Here is a 23,559-nt window from a genome sequence, read left to right on the forward strand (position 1 = left end):
CTCGTAAACCAAAATGCCTGCCTTCCACTCGCAAAGCCTCGCGGCTACAACAATACCTCTTCTCTTTCGTTCCCTTCCTTCGTATTGCTTGCTGTTCCGAGAAAACCAATAAAAAGCAATCCCAAATTCATATAATCATAGCATAGCCACATAGTCCAAAAAACCCCCCTCCCGCCCGGAGTAGTTAGTGCATTCGCCGCGTGGGCTTCATCAGCGACTGGAAGGACGACTCGAGTGCCTTCTTGATCTCCTTGTAGCTGACAATAAAGCAATTCTGCTCGTCCCGGCTGATCAAGGTAATCTTCTCATCGGTGCCAGCGTCCAGCTTGTTCAGACAAGCCAGAACATGTCCCAGATCGACCACCGGATCACCCTGAGCATCCACCTGATGGAAGACGTAATCCCGGAAGATCTTAAGGAAATATCGCTCGCCGGTCTCGGACCATTGCCGGTCATGTTCGTATTCTGGCCGCTCGTTGACAAAGTTCAGCTTGGTCATCAGGCGCACCAGACGCCCGTTCTCGAGTTCGCGGCTGAGATCCGATGTGAGCTGGTCGTCCAGATGGAGTGCCGAGTCAAAGGTCGACATCAGCTGGGACGAAATGCCCGTAATAAATATATCGATCGTCCGATCCTGGTCCTTCTGAAGCCCATTCAACAGCCAGAAGACCGAATTCTTCAGTTGTGGGCTGTACGCCCGGGTAAAATGCTCCATGGCTTTGGTCGGGTTGTGCATCACATTCGGCTGGTTGGCACCGAGGGCCACAATCAGTTGCCCGAAATTGACCAGATCCTGCCGCTGCAAATCGGCCACCGTCCGCTGCGAGTCAAACTGCACCACATCCAGAACGCCACAAGCGTTCAGACGAATGCGGTTTTTGCCGGTCAACAAAACCTTGCTCGGTTCGAGGACGCGTGCGGCAAGGCCGTTGGTGTGGATCGATTTGACAGCGTTCGCAATCTGAGTCATATAGCCCCAGATCACCTGCTCGGGGATATGGGTGTTCGGCCGGTTTTGGAACCGCTGACCAGCACCCAGGTGCTGCTCGGCAAGGGTTTTGGACAGCGGATGATAGTCCGTCACAAAGATCAACGAGCTGTCTTGGAAACTTCGACTGGTAAATGCATCATGCAGAGTAACCACACTGCCGTTGCACACCCGCTTCCAAGCTTGGACGGATCGGATGGCCTTTTCGTTGGTCAACCGGAAACCTGGACCGGAGGTTAGTCATGAGTTTCTTTGCAAACTAAATAAAAGACCATACCTTCTAGTCTTCGGAGGGCATAAAAGTTCCCATCTTTACTGGATTGCGCTTTATACACCCAGCTGGGGTAGCCAAACGTAGCCGCGTTCTTCTGGTGAGTGAGATCCAAGGGGACGAGGGAATGGAAATAATCGACTTGGGAAGGCAGTTGTGTGTCTAGTATGCTGTCAATCTCACTGCGCTCTCGAAGGCAGAATGGGTCCAACGTACTGGGTAGGGTTTGCAAGGTGGCAGCAGCCTTCTTCTGGAGTTCTTCGCGGAAGTCACTGGGAAGAAAGAGATCATGGACATTCCGTTGGTAGCCCAGGGTGTTCTGGTTGTGAGGGCCAATCGGGGCATAGAGATGGTACTGGACCTGCAGGGCGTCAAATCATCTTCCGACCAAGATTCAGGAAGTAGCATACCGGTTGCTGGAAGCCAGTCTGGTTTCCGAAGAAAGCGGCTCCCCCTAAAGCGGCCGCAGGATCGTGAGAGTAAGGGTTGGTCGGCACGGGGCCCACAGCACCTGGAGTGCCCAACGGAGTCGAGGCACTGACAAACGGATCGAAGGCGTTCGAGGCTGTGAGGCCTCCATTACCGTTACCTTGGAGGGGCGCCTGAAAGGACGGGTCAGTATGATAGAAGAAATGAGCGTGACTTGAGCTGTGATGTGGGTAGTCGTATTGTTCGGGAGGCTGCCACGCCCATGTTATCTTTGGGTGTGGATCAAACGGGTCTAAGGTAGAAGGGTCCATGCGATGGGATGGACGTGGTGGCACGCAAGACACAATGGGATCAAAGTCGTCCGCCAGAGCATTTAAGCTCCGAGTAGAGCGATTGGAAAAGGATCCCAGCATTGTTTGTTGAAGGGAAGGGACGAAAAGTGTTGTACTGAAGGAAGGAACCAGTCAAACTTACCACGTCAAAGCCCTGCGGTACAAACTCCTGCACATCGGCCACTGTCCAGTCGGGCGTCGCGGTTTCATGTCTCGCTGCTGGGGTTGATTAGCACCAATTCATCTCGATTCTTCGGGCAGACTCATACGGGATGCCGCAGTGCGCGGCTGGAATGGAGCGGCGTTGGCGGCCTTGGGCGAGATGGTGGACTTCTTGGGGGTAGACGCGCCATTTCCCGACAGCAGCGACGGGGTGAAACTAGGCGAGTCCACGTTGAATCGTTTCTTGTTCGCCGCGCTGATGATGGTCAGTTTTTAGGGCGTCTCTGAATCATGTTGGGACGAGTCTTCACCTCTCGGCCTGAGCTTGATGTGCGGCATTCAACTTCATCGGATCGTGGTTAAAGGCACACCCTAACGCTCGAGTCAGAGCCATTCAATCGACACCCTCGTCAAGAATACCTTTATCCTCATAGCGACATCGTCCATATATGGTTACATTGCGGCACAACGTATCTTTCGCGTTCTCTGCTTTCCACCCCCAATCAGTCACTCTCACAGGTCTTCCAGATTGTTCATCCATCCGATCTCACCTCGTGTCTTCATCTTGGGCGACCCCGTGGTGCGACGCGCGTCGTCCAGCGGCGGCTTCCCGGTGGACGCCATAACCTGGGATGACTGATACCCACAAAACGGTACGGATCAGCGCAGTAGGATCTCCATTGACATCGGACTCGGCAAGACGAAGCGGATCGGTCTGCTTGGGATAAGCCGCATTCCCCTATGATCCGATGCCTCGCGAAACAGGTACACGGCGCGCGGCGGCGGGTCAATTCTGGACGGAATCCGGGACAGCGGTCAAGGGCAGACCGGCCGGAGTAGGTGGCATGCGCTTTCCGATAAAAAAAAGGATATAATAATAGTCGCGAGCAATTATGAGAGAGTCGAACGAGATGACGCGGGGCGAACTCGGAAGGGGGAACGGAAGTGCCAGGCGGTGAGGGAGCTTGGAGAGAGGACAGCTTAGCTGCACGTACTACGTTCCGTTGAGTACTTTCCCTTGTCATCAACATGTCTGACCTCGACATCGGCCAGCTCTCCGACAGTGAGAGGTCCGCGCTGGAGACCTACACTACCCTGACCGGCCAGGAACCTGCCGAGGCTATCCCATTACTGCGTCGGTCACAATGGAATGTCCAAGTGAGTGGTGGTTGGCCTCATACACTAGTAGCTATCATGCTGATACACCACTCCACAGATCGCCGTCTCCAAGTTCTTCGATGGTGAAGGCCCCGATCCCGTCGAGGAGGCTCGCTCGGCCCTGAACAACCCTCCACCACCTCCACGGCCAGCCCGCCGCACTCAAAACCTCATGTCGGACGATCTCACGGGAACCCTATCACCACCAGCCACTCGTAGAGCCGACATCGCACCCCGAGTCGACACCCAGCCCGAAGACCAACCTGTCTACCGCCCGCCATTCATCCTTGCCCTACTCTTTACCCCCTTCAGCCTGGTCTACCGACTCCTCGCCAGCTCATTCCGGCTATTTGGGACGCTCTTCCCATTCCTGCCGCGGCTATTCACCGTCACCGTCAACCCCGCTCTACAAGGCGCGCGCCGGAACACAACCGGTCGGCGAGCACTAGGCCCCAAGGACACGGCGGCGCGGTTCATCCGCGAGTTCGAGGAGGAGTATGGCTCGCACGCGATTCCGTTCCTAGAGAACGGATACAACATGGCGCTGGAGAAGGCGCAGCGCGAGTTAAAGTTTCTGTTGGTGATTCTCATGTCCCCAGAGCACGATGATACCGCCGGCTGGGTCAGGGATACGCTGCTGGCGCCCGAGGTGGTCGAGTTTATCAATGACCCCCAGAACAACCTGCTGGTATGGGGCGGCAACGTCCGAGATTCCGAGGCGTACCAGGTGTCCAACTCGCTGCGGTGCACCAAATTCCCTTTTGCTGCGGTTATTGTGCACACGCCCAATGTGTCCTCGACCGCCATGTCGGTGATAGGCAGAATCGCAGGCACCACCTCTTCGTCTGAGATGGTGACCCGACTGCGGACCAGTATATCGTCCAATCAGGAGCCGTTGGAGCGGATCCGATCCTCACGCGCCGAGCAACAGGCCTCCCGCAGCCTGCGTGAAGAGCAAGACTCCGCCTACGAGCGATCGTTGGCCATTGACCGGGAACGAGCGCGGCAACGCCGTGAGGCAGAGGCGACGCGGCAGCGTGAGGAACAGGAAGCGGCAGACCGACAAGCCGCAGAGGAGAAGCGACAGCGTGATCTCGCGCAATGGAAAGCCTGGCGCACACAGTCTCTTCAGCCCGAGCCGGGAGCGGATGTCAAAGATGCCGTGCGGATTAGTGTCCGACTTCCATCTGGAGAGCGACTCATGCGCAAGTTCGCACCAGACGCAGATATCGAAGAATTATACGCTGTCGTAGAGTGTTACGAGATACTGCAGGACGAGGCACGGCCAACAGATGTGTCTGCCCCGGAAGGGTTTGAGCATCAGTATGGTTTCCGCTTGGTCTCTCCTATGCCGAGAGCGGTGTTTGCGGTCGATGACGGGGGCACGATCCGTGATAAGATTGGGAGGGGTGGTAACCTCCTGGTTGAGCCGATTGTGGATGAGGAGGATGAAGATGAAGAGGAAAAGACGGAGGAGGAGACGGCATGATACTGTGCTCTGCCTTCTCTTCCGTGTATTACTTGTTTAGTACTTTGCGTTCAGCATTCTGGTGGGCTTATGAGATGAATACCACGTACTTGATGACAATTGTCGAGTCCTTCAAGTAGTTTAAGCCTGGTCGTGTTTTCCTTACGTATTCTTTGCTATCGATCAGAGCAACTATATCAGCAAAGAGACTTCGACTCCCCTGCAAAGTCCCGAACGACATCCAAAAACCGATCAACATCCTCTTCCCTATGAGCCAGATTCAGCGACACAAACCCACGCCGACCAACCATGATCCCGCGTTCCAACATGTAGAAATAGAAACAGTCCCGTAACGTCTCAGTATTCCCACCTCCCCCAAAATGAATCCCAACCGCGCTCCCCATCCCCGAAAACTCGATCCCCATCCATTCATGCTCTCTCGCAATCTCATTCCCCCGTTGACGCAACCTATCACCCAGTGCATTCAACCCCGAAAGCGACTCCCTCGTCACGAGCTTCGAAGCCGCCAGCGCAGCACTCATAGTGAAAACATTATTGTTAAACGTACCAGAGTGGGAGAGCACACGACCGGTGCCGGGCGTGCCGACAGCGGGATCAAATTGAGACATGATATCCGCCCGTCCGCCGAATGCACCGAATGAGAATCCCCCGCCGATGTACTTCCCCAGCGTTGTCATGTCCGGGCGTATCCCAAAGTGGCCTTGCAGGCCGTTGTAGTGTAGACGGGAGGTGATGACTTCGTCGAAGATGAGGACGGCGTCAATTCGAGTGGCTTCTTCGCGGAGAAAAGTGAGGAATTCTGCTGTTGCGGGTAGCATCCCCGCTGCGCCTTGCATTGGCTCGACTAGTATGGCGCCGAGGTCTGAGGTGATTAGCTGCCGGGTGTGCTCGATGTTGCCGTATTCGCCGAGGATAAAGTCGAAGGGGAGAGTCATGGGGTTTGTATCGTTGGCAAATGTTAGAGTACCTCCATGGTATCCGTTTCGAAAGACCAAAACCTATGTATGTCAATGAGCGAGAGAGTAAGCGGGAAAAGCACATATCATACCTTCTTCCTTTCCGTAAAAGCCAACGCAGCAAGTAGCGCAAAAGTATTAGCCTCCGTGCCGGAGTTACAAAACCTCACATAATCAATACTCTCAAACCTCCCCTTCAGGATCTCCGCCAGCTGCGCCTCTTTGTTCGAGACCGCGCCCATGCTGAAGCCATTCGACAGTGCTTCTTTGACTGCGTCCTCTATCACGGGGTGCGAGTGGCCGTATAGCGCTTCTGAGAAATTGGACGTGAAATCCAGGTACTCTTTTCCGTCGAGGGAGGTGAGATATTGCGCTTTTCCACTTTTCATAGTCAGAGGGAATGGAGTGGAGCTTAGGACGGATCGCGTGTTGCCTCCTGGTAGAGATTTGCGGGCATTGTTGTGGGATGCACGGGATTGTGGGTTTGTGGAGATGAAGTTGTTTATCAGGGTTGAGAGCTTTGTTTGGAGGTTAGCAGCATTGGCATCTGTGTCTGCTCCTGGGGGTGGCTGCGGGGTGGTGGTGGTGGTGGTTTCGGGGTGAGGTACTGCGGTGGTGTTGTTCATTGTGAAGATTTGGATGGAGGGTTCGATTTGGATAACAGTCTTCTCTCGTATAGGGACAGGTAGTTTGGATGACTTTGTTGCCTGTGCTTAGGGCTGTTGAACATGTGTCTTGCTGAGAAGACCGATCATGTCCAAGCCCCCGCAGGTGGGGTTGTGGAGTCTTGTCGTTGAACTAGTCAACTCCTATCCAGGTGCGTATAGATCCAGGGTTTAGTTTCACGATAATCTCTCTGATTCTTCAGAATATTGGCATTAGATTAAGAGTTAGTCAGCGCATCATCCCAACATGCCCTTGTATATCATCATGTAACAGGTCCAATCACCGGGGTTTATTTCGTTGGGACCCTTTGACTATACCTCGGCAAACGGCATTGATCGTCCTGCTGGATGTCAAAAGTATGTGCCATATCTAAATCGGTCTCCGACATCAGTCCGTGATCAGTCCGTGATCAGTCCGTGAGAGAGACCATGCGGGGATGTGAGTCTGCAGAGATGTCGGTCTGCGGCGACCTCCTGTAGATCCTTTTTACATATTTAATTTGCCATCCTCTTTGAACAATAAATCCGCGCGCCTCTTCGCAGCTGGATAGGTTCCGAATATCAACATGTATCCTCCTACCCTTCTTGCTTTTGCCTTTGCTTCAGTGGCATCTTCAGTTGCCACAATTGCCAATCCAACCCTAACCATCAACGGGGTCTCCTTCGCTACCCGCGCGCATTGGATGCGTCTCGCTAACGAAGCACTTTCCCTCGTCGGTGGTTCTTCCTGCCCATTCGCAGCATTCGGGTCCGTAATTGTCAACCACACACAACATCCAGATGGGCTGGGAGAACTAGTGTGTATGGGTGCTAATTCGGCGAGTCAAACCGGGAATCCGTCATTGCATGGTGAGATGAGACCAATAAATAACACAACACAACCCTTTTTGTTTATCTCTAATTGCAATATCTGGTACATATCCTAGGCGAGATGGCCGCTATTAAAAACTGCACCGCTATTCTCACAGACCCGCGCGGCAAATTTCGGATGAGTCCGACAGAAGCTCAAGCTGCATTCACCGATCTGAGCTTGTACACGAATGCAGAGAGCTGTCCGATGGTAAGCACCATTAGCAACCCCTATTCTATTTTCATCGAGTCTTGGAGCTGATGTATATACACAAGTGTGCCTCGGCCATTCGCTGGTCCGGGTTCCGGGAATATATCTATGGAACTTCCATTGACACGCTCATCACAAAGGGATGGGGTCAGATCCGCGTGGCCTCGGTGGACATCTTCGAAGCATCTTTCGATCTCCCTGATCAGGCTCGATTGATTGGGAATGTCTTGACCAATGAGACGGATCCTTTCTTCCTCTGGCAATATGATCCTACCTACCCTTGTCCCAATGGGTGTTCGCGTACGAGCGATGGGTCGAGTTGTCAGTCTAATGAATCAGAGACTTAAACAATGATACTCCTTTGTAGGCGCACCCATCTCAGCGGAGTAAGCAAGTCTCCTTACTACGTAATTCAGAAAATAAAAAGTGTTCGTTGATTACATGAAGTTCGTCCCGGAGTTACGGCACTCGTCGTTGGGCGCGCATGACTGCTGTCAGATTCCACGGAAGTTTACGGGCAGCTTTCGGGTACCTTCGGACATACTAGTGACCGAGACCACCGAGACCAGAGATCAAAACCTCGATAAAAGAGTCGCAAGCGCTACTGTTGTCACCCCTTCAATCCTCTTCCTTGCTATGTTGATACATATTCCACATAATTTAACGCTTTCTTCACTGCGGCTTACCAGTCAAACAAGGCTTCGCGTCGCCATAGCACAAACTCGACCACGCTCTCACTCGCCTCTTTACTATATCCCAGTTTCACATTCTTTGCACACTAGCTCAGCACAGGGAACAAAAATGCTATCAGCACCCGTTCGTGCCGTCTCCTTTCCAAGTGAAAGCAAGCTGGCATCGTCATATAAATCCGCTTATTTCGTCGACGCATTTGCCGTGTCCCTTCCAATACATAAGTCTGGAGAATACAGCCCAGATGCCCTCGCGCGAGCTTTGTTTTGCGAGCCACCTGCCTGGTTTTCACTGCTGATGTGGATTAGAGATCGAGTCATGTCGATCTTTGGCGTGAAGCGCTCCACAGAGATACAAGCAGCAGCTGAGAAAAAAGGCATCGATACTATTGCAGTATTCCCTGTAATCTCGCGCACGGAGAATGAGATTATCGTGGGAGAAGTTGACAGTCATCTCAACTTTCAGACTTCAGTTCTGATACGAGAAGATCAGCATATTGCAGCGGGTCATAGGGACAGTAATGAAAAAGGCAAGGAGATGGTCGCGACAACGGTGGTTCATTGTCATGGGCTCTTTGGGAAGGCCTACATCATGATCATTAAAGCCTTCCATGTCATGATCGTTAAGAACGGTTTAGCGAGGGTACCTAGGAGGATTAATTCCAATAGATTGCCAGGTGGAGAACACTAGGCGAATTGCCTCTCTGTGAGAAATGAGGAAGGTCTACCAAGTCTCTCACCTCGAATTATAGTACTGTATCAAAATGTCAGAGTCCCCTCTTTTTTCCCAATCATACTAAGTTCGTGTACATCATTGTGTACTATGGTGTGGTTTGCTCATGACGAAATCCAGGCAGTTCGATAAATGCTAATCGCCTCGCCTCGGGTCAAACAAACAAATAGCAATTTATCGAGCGTTCCATGAACAGACCACAAGCCTATAAGCGGTCATTTGAGAATGCCATCGCAAACTCTCATCTTTTCTTCAGCCCGCCATTTAGGTTTTGCTCGAAGCTCCGCAGGGGCAAAATCGGTTCGAGAGATCCTTGCCTCGATCATCTAGAAAGAGAAGAAAGTTGTGGCAGGGGAGTCATTTATAATAATGCCCCCCAGCGTTCCCTCTGTGATTCCCGGGGCTTGTGATTTGCTCGCTGCTTGGACGACGGCACCGGCCCCGGGGTCCCTTCCAATTGGACACATATTCACCAACATTATACTATCCGCAAGCCGATCAAGGGCCTCGATATCACGTGTTTTAGGCCGACAATTGTATCATGTATGTGTGCCTGATGTTTTGATATCCAGATGCAAAGTTCCCTTCCAGCACAATACCCGAGTCCAGCTTCAATATTTTTTGATCAAGAAAAAACTTGTTATAGCGACGAGTCATTCTTTTCCCTTACCTCATGTTATCGCCTCCTTCTTCTTCCCTTCTATCTCGCGCAGTTGTATCCCCATCAACGGAGGAGTCGCCATACTCATCCGCCGGGTTGGGACATGCCAATAACTATGCCCCACCCGAACCCCAAGTTCCACCGTACGTATCTAGGCAAGCACGAACCTGGGGGAGTGCGTCCGTATCAACACATGAGGGACCGTGCCATCGTCTCTGTACTACGAATCGTTTCGAGGGGAGCCGCCCCTTCAGTGTAGAGCCGGTCCGCCGAGTGCTGCGGATCTCCAAGGCACGACACCGTCCGGGCCCGTTACCAAGGCCTGGTGAGCCAGTAGAGCCATTCCTCTTCGTCTGTGGACTCTTTGAGGCTATGTTCAACACCCTCTGCTGCGTGTTTGGCCAATGGTGTGATCAGTGCGGACAAGCTGGTCTTTTCTCAACCAAATCCTCTCTATGCCCTCAAGGAGTGCAGTTAGAAGTGACCACCGGCCAAGAGGGGCTTGTCAACGCATGCCTTTGTTACAGATGTGCGGTCACTGCGCTTCCGCTCCAGCCAGCAGGTCTGGTGGATCGTCTGTCTTGGGAACTCAACATTCGCGCTTGGGCCTGCCTGGAAGCCCGCGCATACGCAGGATCTATCAAGTGCTTGCTCACTTCCCAGGGTAGGGTTCGAAAAAGTCCTCCCAGTGCCTCCCATTTTGCCCAGTTCACCAAGTGGTGTTTCAACAGCGCTGAGGCTGTGGGGGTAACGGGTTTACGACTCCCTTCGCCTCCTGCGTTCCTACCCATCACAACAAATACGTCTGCAAGAGACTCTTCTTCGTCTGCATGTCTCACTCTCACAACCAACTCTCGTCAGCAACGTCGCCTCACACCAGCCCTTGTCACCCTCCACAGTGCCATTGACCGGCTAGGCTGCCCAATTGGTGTTTATTGGGCAACGGCCGGTTATCTAAGCCTGCCGGATTATACAGCAACCGTGGCTGGAACTGACGTTATGGGACCGATGTGCGCAGCTTCCTACTATCTCTTTAAGCAGTATCTCTTTAAGCAGTACGTCGGTCGCACCACAGGCCTGCCAGCCTCCTCTGCTAGAATTTGGTGGAATCTGGCTACCCAGAGTGATAGTATAGGGTGGCTCGAATGGGGCCTCAAAAGTACGTGGCCACTTTCCGCTGATCTGGATTGTGAAGGTGGGCTCGAATGGATGGTCTGGCGTGTATACTCCACTGTCTTGTACGAGTGGTTCAACCGAGGTGGCCGGCGGAGGCAGCTTGTGTGTTCGCCTGGACAGGTCGGAAAATTTGCCTTCGACTTCACTCGCGCTCTCGACTTTGGTGACACGGACATCTGCGTTAGCTCCTATCTTCACAGGTTCAGTCATGCTCCATCCGCCCTAACATGTCAATGTGATGCTTGTGAAACTGGCCGCACCTCAGTTGCTGGGATGTGTGTCTTCACTGGGGGATATAGCTACGAGGCGATCACTCATCCAGGCCTTTGGGCTAGCGTTGAGCGTCATGCTAGTCACATAGTCGATGCTTCTCCTCTTCATCTGAAACCTCTTGTTCAGGCGGCTATCGATCACACAGCCAGTCGTTTCCGGATTACGGCCCAGAAACTTCCATGACCGTCCCGCTCGGCCTCGTAGCCGCTAGAGACACTTGCACCCTTGCGTATGAACCCTTACCCTCACTACGTTCGTTTCGGGGTATGGAAAACTGTGCTATCAGTACAAGCAGAGTTGCCAGAGTTGCCGTACTTCGGAATTATTTTCCGGGAATGAAGTCGCAAGAGTGTCGAGGTATAGCTGATTTCGAAAACTACTGTATGATTTCTTATCAATGCATCCAACCTAACGGAGACGGCGCAGTGATGGTGTGGCCTGCGACTGGGCTGAAATCAGGTTGCCGCAAGCAGATGAGGCGTCCAAACGCGTTGTGTGGATAATGCACTGCACAAATTCCGCTGAGTCATGATCTCTAAAATCTCAACCAATCGGATGCTCTGATCCCGGCATCCGAGACGGCAAAAAAGCATCCGCCCTTGTTCAGCCTCGGAAGGGGCGAGTCCCGTGCGGTGCACGTGGACCAGAACATGGCAGATGCATGTCGGATTTTGGATGAGTAAGTATGAGATGGAGTGATGGATAGGCAGTATGACGAGTCCGATGAAACAAATGATCGAATCATAAGAATATCAACGTTCTTTTCTGGTCGATCCAGGTCCACCACCTTGTATACTGGTGGGAACGGGAGTGTGGCTTTCCGCTCGGCTGCTTATCTCCAGTTCCCCCGTTTTCCTTTTATGGGTCTCGCCTCCGGAGCCAAGACTCGTCCCGGACCCGATTCGCGATGCAATCGATTTTTTCTTCTCGTTCCGTCGTGTGTTCTTCGATTCTTATTTATCCCTACATCCTGTGGCGCTGACACTCATTTTCCCTTCTTTCTTTCTCGTCATTCTTTCAGATCTTGTTCATCTAAACCCTAATTTTTTTTCGTGTTCTATTCTGGCAGACGCGACCCACTGCCTGCCCAATTTATGGTGGCATAATTTCTATAAATAATCATACACCCCCTTTCCCCTGACTGAGGGTCGACGGCCATCATGTCTCTCCTGGGGACGATCAACCCTAATTTCAACCCGGAGTCAGAGCAGACTGCCGCGGTTGAGGCCCGACGACATGACCCGGCCGGCAGCGTGAGCTCCGACGACACGGCCCTCGACAAGGTCGACAAAATCGGAGATGAGCAGGTCATTGAGGCCGAGGTCACTCGCCTGGCCCGGCAGTTGACTCGACAGTCGACGCACTACTCGGTTTCCGGCGAGGACGCAGAGAACACGTTCGCGAGTACCAAGGAGGACTCCACGTTGAATCCGGCCAGCCCTAATTTCAAGGCCAAGAACTGGATGAAGAACCTGCTGGCTATCACCTCGCGTGACCCGGAACGCTTCCCGCAGCGGAAGGCAGGCGTGGCGTTCAGGAACCTCAGCGTCCACGGCTTCGGCAGTCCGACGGACTACCAAAAGGATGTCTTCAACTCTGTTCTGCAGATTGGAGCGCTGGCCCGTATGCTCACCGGAACCGGCAAGCAGAAGATCCAGATTCTGCAGGATTTTGATGGTCTGGTGAAGAGCGGTGAGATGCTGGTCGTTTTGGGTCGGCCTGGCAGTGGTTGCTCGACTTTCCTAAAGACCCTGACTGGAGAGATGAACGGAATTTACAAAGACAAGAATTCCCACATGAATTACCAAGGTAAGTTACTTATAGAAAGCTAAGGGACTTATATCTGACCGAATCCTAGGTATCTCGGACAAGTTGATGAAAAACCAGTTCCGTGGCGAGGCAATCTACACGGCCGAGACGGACGTCCACTTCCCGCAGCTTTCCGTGGGAGACACGCTCAAGTTCGCGGCACTTGCTCGCGCCCCTCGCAACCGGCTACCCGGCATCACGCGCGATCAATACGCTGAACACATGCGTGATGTGGTTATGGCCATGCTTGGCCTGACACATACCATCAACACCAAGGTCGGCAATGACTTCGTCCGCGGTGTCAGTGGTGGTGAGCGGAAGCGTGTCAGTATTGCCGAGGCCACTCTGTGCGGCAGCCCTCTTCAGTGCTGGGACAACAGCACCCGTGGTCTGGACAGTGCGAACGCGCTCGAGTTCTGCAAGACACTCAACCTGATGACCAAGTATGCCGGTGCCACGGTTGCAGTGGCCATCTACCAGGCTTCACAGAGTGCCTATGATGTGTTTGACAAGGTGACGGTGTTGTATGAGGGTCGCCAGATCTACTTTGGCCGCACAGATGAGGCCAAGGGGTTCTTTACTGACATGGGATTCGACTGCCCAGAACGTCAGACGACCGCCGATTTCTTGACTTCCTTGACCAGTCCGGCTGAGCGAGTTGTCAAGCCTGGCTTCGAGAACCTGGTCCCGCGGACACCGGACGAGTTTGCGACTGCCTGGAAGAACAGCGCCGCTTATAAGAACCTGATGAAAGAAATCGACGAGTACGAGCAGGAGTTCCCTCTCGGGGGCGAATCAGTACAGAAGTTCATCGACTCTCGTCGGGCCATGCAGGCGAAGAACCAGCGAGTCAAATCTCCCTACACTATGTCCGTCTCGCAGCAGGTCAGTCTCTGTATGGTGCGAGGATTCCAGCGTCTGAAGGGTGACGCGAGTTTAACTCTGAGTCAACTCATCGGCAACACCATCATGGCCTTGATTATCGGTTCCGTTTTCTATCAGTTGCAAGACACCACGGACAGTTTCTATTCTCGTGGTGCTCTTCTGTTCTTTGCGGTTTTGCTCAACGCCTTCGCTAGTGCACTCGAGGTAAATTTCATTGTGAAATACCGCTCACCTATACATATGCTGACGGATTACCAGATTTTGACCCTCTATGCGCAACGTCCAATTGTCGAAAAGCAAGCTCGCTACGCCATGTACCACCCGTTTGCTGAAGCAATAGCGTCCATGTTGTGTGACATGCCATACAAGCTCCTCAACGCCGTCACTTTCAACATCACGCTCTACTTCATGACCGGTCTTCGCAGGACTCCCGGTGCCTTCTTTACGTTCCTTCTTTTCTCCATAATGACCACCCTGACCATGTCCATGATCTTCCGAACCATTGCTGCCACCTCGCGCACGCTGTCTCAGGCTCTGGTGCCCGCCGCCATCCTGATCCTGGGTCTGATTATCTACACCGGCTTCACCATTCCGACTGGCAACATGCTGGGTTGGTCTCGATGGATGAACTACATTGATCCGATTGCGTACGGTTTCGAGTCGCTTATGGTCAACGAGTTCCACAACCGGGCATTCAAATGCCTACCCTCATCTTTCATCCCTGCCGGTCCCGGCTACGAGAACGTGGGCGCAGAAAACAAGATCTGTTCATCCAAAGGTGCTCGCGCAGGCCTGAGCGTTGTGTACGGCGATGACTATCTTCATGACGGCTTTAATTACTACAACAGCCACAAGTGGAGGAACCTGGGTATCATGCTCGGCTTCATGTTCTTCTTCATGGCCACGTACCTAGTCGCCACCGAGTACATCTCAGAGTCCCAGTCCAAGGGCGAGGTTCTTCTCTTCCGTCGCGGACATGCCCCCGGAAAGCGATCTGAAGACGATATCGAGCAGTCCGAGATTGTGAGCCCGGCCGAGAAGACGGACGAGTCGAGCGGCAAGGAAGTTACTGCCAACATCCAAAAGCAGACTGCTGTCTTCCATTGGCAAGACGTGTGCTACGACATCAAAATCAAGAAAGAGGAACGCCGTATTCTGGACCACGTCGATGGCTGGGTTAAGCCGGGTACTTGCACGGCTCTCATGGGTGTCTCCGGCGCTGGTAAAACCACTCTTCTGGATGTTCTTGCGACCCGTGTCACCATGGGTGTTGTCAGCGGCGAGATGCTTGTCGACGGTCGTCTCCGTGACCAGTCCTTCCAGCGGAAGACAGGTTACGTTCAACAGCAGGATCTGCATCTCCACACGAGCACCGTCCGCGAGGCTCTTCGCTTCAGTGCTATTCTCCGCCAGCCGGCTCACGTCTCCCATCAGGAGAAAGTTGACTACGTGGAGGAGGTCATTAAGCTGCTTGGCATGGAACACTATGCCGACGCCGTCGTTGGTGTTCCCGGTGAAGGTCTCAACGTTGAACAGCGCAAGCGTCTTACCATCGGAGTCGAGCTCGCTGCGAAGCCGCAGCTGCTCCTGTTCCTGGACGAGCCCACATCCGGTCTTGATAGCCAGACCTCTTGGTCCATTCTCGATCTGATTGACACCCTCACTAAGCACGGCCAAGCCATTCTCTGCACCATCCACCAGCCCAGCGCCATGCTCTTCCAGCGGTTTGATCGTCTCCTCTTCCTTGCCAAGGGCGGCAAGACCGTCTACTTTGGTGAAATCGGCGAGAAGTCTTCTATCCTGGCCAACTACTTTGAGAAGAACGGCGCACCCAAGCTGCCAACCGAGGCCAACCCGGCAGAGTGGATGCTTGAGGTCATTGGTGCCGCCCCCGGATCCCACAGCGACATCGACTGGCCTGTTGTCTGGCGCGAGAGCCCCGAGCGTCAAGGAGTGTTGGAGCACCTCGCAGAGCTGAAATCGACCCTCTCCCAGAAACCCGTGGAGCCAACCAACGACGACCCGGACAGTTACAAGGAATTCGCCGCTCCCTTCTCCGTGCAGCTGTACGAGTGTCTCGTCCGTGTCTTCGCGCAATACTGGCGCACGCCGGTCTACATCTACTCCAAGTCGGCGCTGTGTATCCTGACCGCATTGTACATCGGGTTCTCCTTCTTCCAGGCACAGAACAGTATCCAAGGTCTCCAGAACCAGATGTTCAGTATCTTCATGCTGATGACCATTTTCGGCAACTTGGTGCAGCAGATCATGCCGCACTTCGTGACGCAGCGCTCCCTGTACGAGGTCCGTGAGCGGCCCTCCAAGGCATACTCGTGGAAGGCGTTCATGACAGCCAACATTCTCGTTGAACTGCCCTGGAACACGCTCATGGCCGTCCTCATATTCGTCTGCTGGTACTACCCGATCGGTCTCTACCGCAACGCAGCACCGACTGGCGAAGTGCACGAACGCGGCGCGCTGATGTTCCTGCTCATCTGGACTTTCCTGCTTTTCACTTCGACCTTCGCACACATGGTTATCGCCGGTATCGAGCTCGCCGAGACAGGTGGCAACCTGGCCAATATGCTCTTCTCGCTGTGTCTAATCTTCTGTGGTGTCCTCGCCACTCCACAGGCCATGCCCCGTTTCTGGATCTTCATGTATCGCGTCTCGCCATTCACCTATCTGGTCTCGGCTATGCTCTCCACGGGTGTATCAGGCACAGAAGCCGTATGCGAGCCCATCGAGTACTTGAAATTCAAGCCGTTATCCAACGAGACTTGCATCCAGTACATGGAGCCGTGGATCAAAGCTCGTGGTGGTTATCTTCAGGATAACTCCGCTACGGATGAGTGCTCATTCTGCACCATCTCTTCCACGGATACTTACCTCGCTGGCGTCGGGAGCTATTACAAGGATGCATGGCGCAACTTTGGATTCATGTGGATCTACATCGTTGCTAACGTCTTCCTGGCCGTGTTTATCTACTGGCTGGCCCGCGTGCCCAAGGGAAGCCGCAGCAAGAGCAAGAAGAGCTCCACCTAATTTCTTCATCCTTTTCTTTTAATTATACATAGGTCCTTTCCTTTCGTTTCTTTTCTTGTTGCATATTTATTCCCTGTCATTTTCCTTGTCTCCCTGCATCTTGCATATGTCTCTACTCAACCACAAGATCCTCTCCGGTCTTCGTTGCGCATTATCTCGGTTATTTGTATTTTTTTTGATCTGTATGTGCAGTGGACAAATGGGGGTTACATTAGAGATAGAGGATGGAGGGGTTCCTCAGAATAATATATATGAGGCATGATACAAGCCAGACTCTTCCTTCTTTTCTTGATAACTAGTTCACGGTAGAAACCAAGACGGATGTAAACAGCCCCCTTTTCCGTCACTCATCCTTCCTATCCAAAGACCTTTGCCAGCAAAATTGGAGCGAGCAGCCTACAGAAAAGGCCAAGCAAACGACTTCTTAATGCACTCAAGGTTGTATCTGTAAATCACGCGGAACGGGCCGCCTGGAGCCTAGTTCTCGGACGATATGTTACCTCTACTTTCCCACACGGGGAATAACATCCTCTATCTGTGGGCTTATTGACCAAGGTGATGTGCTATAAGCGCTGACCACTAGCAGCGACGGAATGTTACTGGTGGATTATAAATTATGGTCTTGGCACTCGCTACTCCATTTCTCTTGATATAAATCCTATCCATAGGGCATTAAACAGGAGTCCTTCCGAGTCGAAACCTAATAAGCACCCCCGTCTTTCTCGCGTATAGATTTCCAAACACTGGCTGTGAAGCCTTGCTAAATCAACTCAGTGAGTAGGACCCACAATTGGAATTGCCAATTGTGAAGGTGCCAGGTTCTCCTAAGTAGGCGATCTCAACGCTATTGTTTGAAGGATCACAGATGGGGTCGTTTGGGATGTTCAGTAAGCAGAAAAACAAGTTAAAGGCATAACCGGAGCAGGTCCCAGGGTATGTTAAACAATCCACGCAGCAGTCATATGCATTTGTCGCAGGTGCAGAACTGAACGACCCATTAACAGGATTCGCTGAGCTGAATCTTTGACCATAAATATCACTGATTTGGTTGTCTGGGCCGCAAGCTGCATAGTAAGTTGCCACAGGAACTTCCACAGTAACAGTGTCAGTTATAGTCTAGTAGATTAGGTTAGTAACACATATTGAGGAGCTTTGGCATATGAGCTTACCTGTGTGCTTATCGTGGTGGTTGTCACTGTGGTCGATACTATTGCACTTGTGCTAAATGTGAGTATTGTTGAAGCAGCAACTGGAGTACTCGTAACCGCTATTGTGTATATCTTAGCGTATATCCAGGAACAAGCTATAAAAGTCTCTTCTTTGAACACTTACTTGACGTAAATTCAGTTGTGACAATGGTAGTTTTGGCAGGTGGTGTACTAGTCACTGTCAACGTCGCGGCAGTCTTAGTTATCGTACTTGTAGTAATAACCCTGACAATGCCAGCGCATGTTACTGCAGTAGGGTAGATAGGAGGGTTGACGACAACACGAGCAGTTTTTTGGTCGGAACGTATAGACATATGCAATGTATCTGCTCTGTGAGTGACTGCGCCTTGCTCTGTGGCAGCCGTCTGCCTAGGTCCATTGGTTGACTGGCTCAGTGCAGAAGCCGGAGTAAATCCAGCAGAAGGTAGAATAGTAGTTGTGGTGGAAGTAGTTGAAGTAACCTATTCAATTATTAGTAATGTGAATCTAATAAATTGAGCCTCAAATGTGCTGATGATGGCCAAGTATGAAAGCCATATAAACGGTCTCACGTAGGGAAAACAAATACGTACCGTAGTATCACTCGTAATAGTTTGTGTATTTGTAAGGGTGTCATAGTTGGTTACCACACTAGTCGATGTAAGTGTTGTTGAGAAAGTGTCTGTACTCTGGTCTAAGACGCTTGTAGAATATACGGTATCTGTCACTACCGAGGTAATAGTCGATGGAGAAAGAGTTGATGTTTTGATAGGGGTCGAAGTTGTTGTGAGAGTGGCATGACTAGAAACAATTTTAAGTTAAGGGGTCTGCAGATTACTCGGAAACATCAAGTCATAAGGAGCATACCTAGTGATAGTAAGGAATACACTCTTAGTGCTTACCCTACTAGTTGAGGTTCGGCCGTATTTGGTCGTACACTCATCTAGTAAGGTGGAAGTAGAAGCCGTAGCCAACGCTGTAGAAGCCACAGCTAGCAATACAAACCAATTAAAAAGAACAGTTGCCATGTTGCCAGGTTGTCGGATTTGATCCACTACGGAAAAAAGGGAACAATCATTCTATATAAATAGCGAGTATATTAATAAGGGGAGTATAAACCCTTTAAATAGAATTTACACAACCTTCCAACGCCTTATGTTTGACGTTATGTCGAATATAAAAACTACTATATTACCTAGTCGAACCAATAGTGCTTTTTGGTCTAGCGGTATAGCATTTTTAACACGTTACACTTGAGCAATCCATATTAAAGTATCGTAGACAGCTACCAATTAAATAATTTCGAAGTGATATTTCAAGTAATAAGGCTGCATTCCACACAATCGCATTCTCCATTTCCAGCATTTTTGTCTCATTGCGAAAAACTTTATGCTTCTGAACATTATTGAAAATGGCTCAAAAATGAATACTTTGGTCGAGCTAAATCTATCTGTCCCCCGAAAGATGGTGAAATTTGACTACCAGTTAAATACACCACGGTGTTTCATTTTACCTCCGAAACAATCACCAGGGCGTGTAAATTTCACTACTCTAGGAGTAGATCAGTTGATTTGGCCACCTTCAACCACATCTCAAGCCCCCATTCTACCTCGGCAACAAAGACCAAGGCGGCTAAATTTGACCACCCTGTAGATATGTTACAACATACCATTCCAATCCATTCCACCGCCTCCCATGACTGATCGGGTTGATTAACTCCGTTACATTTTGAGAAATTATCGTGAGTCGATACCCAGCGCGCCAGTTTCCTATTCCAGTAGTGTATTGGAGATAGGCATAGTGTGAGGATGAGCGGGGCCTATCTATCCAAGGTTACCTTGATGATTCTACGGAGCGATTTACCTTCCAACTTGAAGGCGAAGAGCCCTCTGAGGAGCGACGCATACTAGTCGCTATATCTGACTGTGCCTGTGGCAAAGTACGCGATGTCAAGAACTACCTGGAACAATCATCCGAAAAATCATTTTTCCTTCATGGCCACAATCATCACATCGGAGAGACGTGTCTCATTATGGCTTCCCGAGGGGAAAGCCCATCTATGGTTTCTCTCCTTCGATTATGGCGCTAAAGTAAAGCGACGAACAAGAACGGAAGACTGCTCTTATGGAGGCATCCCTTTGTGGTAAACTGGAAATTGCAAAGATACTCCTTTCTCGAGGCGCAGATCGAAGTTTGTACGACCCAAAAAAATCCAACGAGCTCTCGATCTGATCCAGCCATCTCGCGAAAATCGCAAAGAGAGACACGCAGCCGGAGGTGGGGTCTGGACCGATCCGTCAAAGGAGCCCATTTACTAGGATATTCTCAATCGAGATACTGATCGGCGAGAAATTGTGGGGATCCTTCGTTGGGAGAGAATTATATTCTAGGGCAGAATGCGAGCCACAAGAACCGGAAACTGCCTATCACTCGTTCAAAAGGTCCTCCAATGGCCAATCAGTAAGTCAGTATGGTCCGATTCGAAAGTACCCTATTTCCAACTCTTTGAAAACAATTGCCGTGCTAGAAAGGGCCAGTCCTTTTCCGTCTATAGCGGCAATGAATGGCTGGGGACACTCGGAATGGTCTTCGGCCAGAGTGAGCAGCAAAACTGGACCGAAAAGGTCTTAAAGTTCGCCGATATTGCTGGTCGTACTTTGGCCGTCCATCCCATCAAAGATCAAGGAGACTAGGGGCAGTTTCATGCATCCCACACCGAGAAGCAGTTGATCGCATATTTCGTCGACCGGCATGTTTTTCTACAAGAAGATAAGACCCTAAATCCGCGATTTGAGGAAACATTCGCGCCTCAAGAATTGGAGATCAAGGAAATGGCTTCTAAATATTCCAACATCCATAAAATCTATCAACCTGAACACGACAGGAAGAATCTTGAACGTGAACTATGAGACAAAGACGATCAATCACTCGGAGATGAACATGTTGAAGGAATGGTTCGGCGCTTGAAATCAAAAGTTGCACGTCTTAGTGGACAAATTTCCGTCCCCGAAAACCATCCTGAAGAGGAAATGAGGGCGCGGGAGAGTCAGATCCGATTGTACGAATGGGAAGAAAAATTTCATAGCCGCCTTAACCGTATGTCAACAAAGGAGCCAGAAAGGACTTCGCGACGGGCAAAGTTTTCTGGCTAAGCAATGTCTGTAAAAGGAGGCGGGTTTTAGCGGGATTATCCACTTCTTAAACGAAAGGTAACGCCTCGGTGAGGGCCGAACCTTGCTCGGCCCGCCACTTCTCGGGCAATTTTAGCGGTGAAACCACCTCAATTAGACAATCAGGCAGGGTGAACACAATGAATGCATTAACATCCTACTGCAAGGAATAACTTCAACTTTAGTAAGTAATTTGCAGTCTCGGAGAGATCGCCTCCCTTGCCGTTTTCAAATATCCGCACGCCCAAATCTTCAACAAAGGGGCCTTTTTTGCTTGAGGTATAGAACCACAACACTAACGTAAGGGAACACAGAACTACATGCAATATTTGATTAAGAGAACTCCCAAAAAATTAGGCATAAGGTAAACCCCTTCGAAAATCGGGCATTCATTCAACTGTAGTAGGGAACAAATAATAAAAAGAGATAGTACCTCGTTGATCAACGATATAGACATTATCCCTTAAGTAAAGAACAATCTAAGTCTACCCCCAGAAAGAAAAACATCTACCACGTAAAGGCCTCCTCCACAAAATCTATCACAGCGCCTCGTCCAATCCTGTCCCTCGCTGCATCCCGAACCTCATCCGCAAATGCACCGGGTCCACAAACCGAAACAAGGGTAGCACCCACATGCACAAGAAGCACTTCGTCAAGAACAACACCGGGACGACAGCGTCCAGAAAGCATCTGCACCGACGCAGACGGAGACACAATATCGGCAGCGCGACGCGGTTTCGAGACGAACAGCTTGACAACCAAAATCTCGCGCCGCATCGGCAGCCGCAGGATTTGGTCCATGTATGGACGGATCCATTCCAAATGGTCTGTTGAGCGGATTGACCAGATGAGGTAGATTTTGCGTGTCGCGGCGCGGGAATCTGCGGCGCGTTGGATGAGGTCGCGGGTGTATTGCAGGTGGTGGGTTATTCCGGCGCCGGCGGAGAAGAGCACTGTCGTGCCGTAACTGGTTGTGTTGGCTGGGTGGGAGCCGTACGGCCCTTCGAGGAAGCCTGTCATGCGGATGGTTTGGTTGGGGGAGGCGTTGGCTAGGTTGTAGAGCTTGCGGGTCATGCCTTGGCGGGCGCTGACGATGAGGGCTATTTGGGTGTGTCGGGAGCTGGGTGTTGAATGGAATGACTGTTTTTCTAGTGCTGATGGGCTGATATCTTTGTATTCTGGAGATAGCGCTTTCTTGGTGTTTGGTTCTGTCCAGGCGATGGAGAATGGGTGGGACATCCACCACGATAGTCGCGGGATGTAGGCATAGACATGGCAGCCGGGTTTGACCTGCACTAATTTGGGGAGGTGGAAGGTTACTCGGCATGCTTCGCCAGGGAGAGCTTCGACAATCATATTGGTGAAGCCGTTTGTAGGAGACATGTTGAGGTGGATTAGTCGAAGGAATCGGGCGCTTCGTTCGAATATCCAGATGGCCGCAATGATATTGGCCCAATACTTCTGTGGCAGGCTGTCCAGATTCAAATGGAAATAGACGCCGAGAAAAGCCAGAAACGCCAATAGCTGATGCAGATGCAAGAAAGTTTCGTAGAATGCATGGCGGATAGGTGATAGAGAATGCATTGACATAAAGACCACCGAAATTGTTCCCACCAGGCCCCAGCTAAAGAACGGCGTATCTCGCAGGCGCATGAGCATGTCAGCGAAACTCTGCTCATCGGAGGCGTTGATAGCCCAGGCAGTCGTGTGGATGATGACTTCGAGCACAATAATCCGGCCCAGCCAGCGGTGCAGAAGATTGTAGGTGTCGAAACTGATATGCAAGAGAGAAATCAAAGGGTTGTTGCGACCAGCCAGAAGGAAAAGAGGCACCATGTTCAAGACGGCCAACGTTCCAGACCGGCCACGAAGCTCGGCAACCAGTGCTGCCTTGACGTTGACTCTGTAGTCAAGATAAAAACAATATGCCAGCTGACTGATTAGATAGAATATGACCAAAATTGCCTGGAATCGGGATGGCAACGTGCCCATGCTGATAGCTGACGAAAGCTGGATTTCGCGGTTATGTCTCTTCTTGCCCAGCGGCGCGTATAGCAGATGTTTCTTCGCTTTTGCCCACAAAGTAGACTGCTCCTGGCTCCAGAATGTCTGTTGGCGCCTGTCAGCCGCCGACGAGGTAACCTGGCGAAGATAGGCATGGCTGATTTGGGCGATGCGGCCACAGAAGACGCTCAGCGCGAGGAGAACGACCGAGGTGTAGATAATGCGAGTAAACAGGACGTCGAGAGGGATGTTGACACCACCTAGGCCTCTGGAGTATTCGTAGATGTAGGTGACATTTGGCCCGTAGGACCGCGGTGCTAGGTGGGCAGCCATCGAGGTTGGCCACCCTCCAGCGGGTGGGATGCGAGTTGGCCGACTGCAGTTGTTCGGTGATAGGAGTCACCTTGAGAGCTGCAT

General features: G+C 51.4%; 7 protein-coding genes across 7 annotated transcripts; 4 read left to right on the forward strand and 3 right to left on the reverse strand.

Moving 5' to 3' along the window:
- Nucleotides 1-184: 184 nt before the first annotated feature.
- N7510_001175 (PAN-complex poly(A)-binding subunit PAN3) lies at nucleotides 185-2,806 on the reverse strand (the record flags this gene model as incomplete). Its single annotated transcript, XM_056973102.1, has 6 exons — nucleotides 185-1,212; nucleotides 1,266-1,620; nucleotides 1,670-1,861; nucleotides 2,163-2,239; nucleotides 2,290-2,438; nucleotides 2,700-2,806. The coding sequence occupies 6 exons, from the start codon at nucleotides 2,804-2,806 to the stop codon at nucleotides 185-187; spliced, it is 1,908 nt and encodes a 635-aa protein (XP_056838219.1).
- Nucleotides 2,807-3,211: 405 nt separating this feature from the next.
- Nucleotides 3,212-4,829, forward strand: N7510_001176 (clathrin-mediated endocytosis regulator UBX3; the record flags this gene model as incomplete). Its single annotated transcript, XM_056973103.1, has 2 exons — nucleotides 3,212-3,340; nucleotides 3,399-4,829. 2 exons carry the CDS (start codon nucleotides 3,212-3,214, stop codon nucleotides 4,827-4,829), a joined length of 1,560 nt encoding a protein of 519 aa, XP_056838220.1.
- A 176-nt stretch (nucleotides 4,830-5,005) lies between these two features.
- N7510_001177 (uncharacterized protein) lies at nucleotides 5,006-6,411 on the reverse strand (the record flags this gene model as incomplete). Its single annotated transcript, XM_056973104.1, has 2 exons — nucleotides 5,006-5,827; nucleotides 5,878-6,411. 2 exons carry the CDS (start codon nucleotides 6,409-6,411, stop codon nucleotides 5,006-5,008), a joined length of 1,356 nt encoding a protein of 451 aa, XP_056838221.1.
- Nucleotides 6,412-7,560: 1,149 nt separating this feature from the next.
- On the forward strand, nucleotides 7,561-8,890 carry N7510_001178 (DUF2867 domain-containing protein; the record flags this gene model as incomplete). The annotated part of the gene is made up of 2 exons (XM_056973105.1): nucleotides 7,561-7,810; nucleotides 7,938-8,890. 2 exons carry the CDS (start codon nucleotides 7,561-7,563, stop codon nucleotides 8,888-8,890), a joined length of 1,203 nt encoding a protein of 400 aa, XP_056838222.1.
- Nucleotides 8,891-9,605: 715 nt separating this feature from the next.
- N7510_001179 (uncharacterized protein) lies at nucleotides 9,606-11,225 on the forward strand (the record flags this gene model as incomplete). The annotated part of the gene is made up of 1 exon (XM_056973106.1): nucleotides 9,606-11,225. One exon carries the CDS (start codon nucleotides 9,606-9,608, stop codon nucleotides 11,223-11,225), a length of 1,620 nt encoding a protein of 539 aa, XP_056838223.1.
- Nucleotides 11,226-12,202: 977 nt separating this feature from the next.
- On the forward strand, nucleotides 12,203-16,781 carry N7510_001180 (pleiotropic drug resistance family ABC transporter; the record flags this gene model as incomplete). The annotated part of the gene is made up of 2 exons (XM_056973107.1): nucleotides 12,203-12,851; nucleotides 12,901-16,781. The coding sequence occupies 2 exons, from the start codon at nucleotides 12,203-12,205 to the stop codon at nucleotides 16,779-16,781; spliced, it is 4,530 nt and encodes a 1,509-aa protein (XP_056838224.1).
- A 4,864-nt stretch (nucleotides 16,782-21,645) lies between these two features.
- Nucleotides 21,646-23,475, reverse strand: N7510_001181 (ferric reductase family protein; the record flags this gene model as incomplete). Its single annotated transcript, XM_056973108.1, has 1 exon — nucleotides 21,646-23,475. One exon carries the CDS (start codon nucleotides 23,473-23,475, stop codon nucleotides 21,646-21,648), a length of 1,830 nt encoding a protein of 609 aa, XP_056838225.1.
- Nucleotides 23,476-23,559: the final 84 nt, after the last annotated feature.

Source organism: Penicillium lagena (genome assembly GCF_028827675.1).
Source record: "Penicillium lagena strain IBT 129212 chromosome Unknown utg000001l_segment0_segment0, whole genome shotgun sequence".
NCBI classification, from domain to species: Eukaryota; Fungi; Ascomycota; class Eurotiomycetes; order Eurotiales; family Aspergillaceae; genus Penicillium; species Penicillium lagena.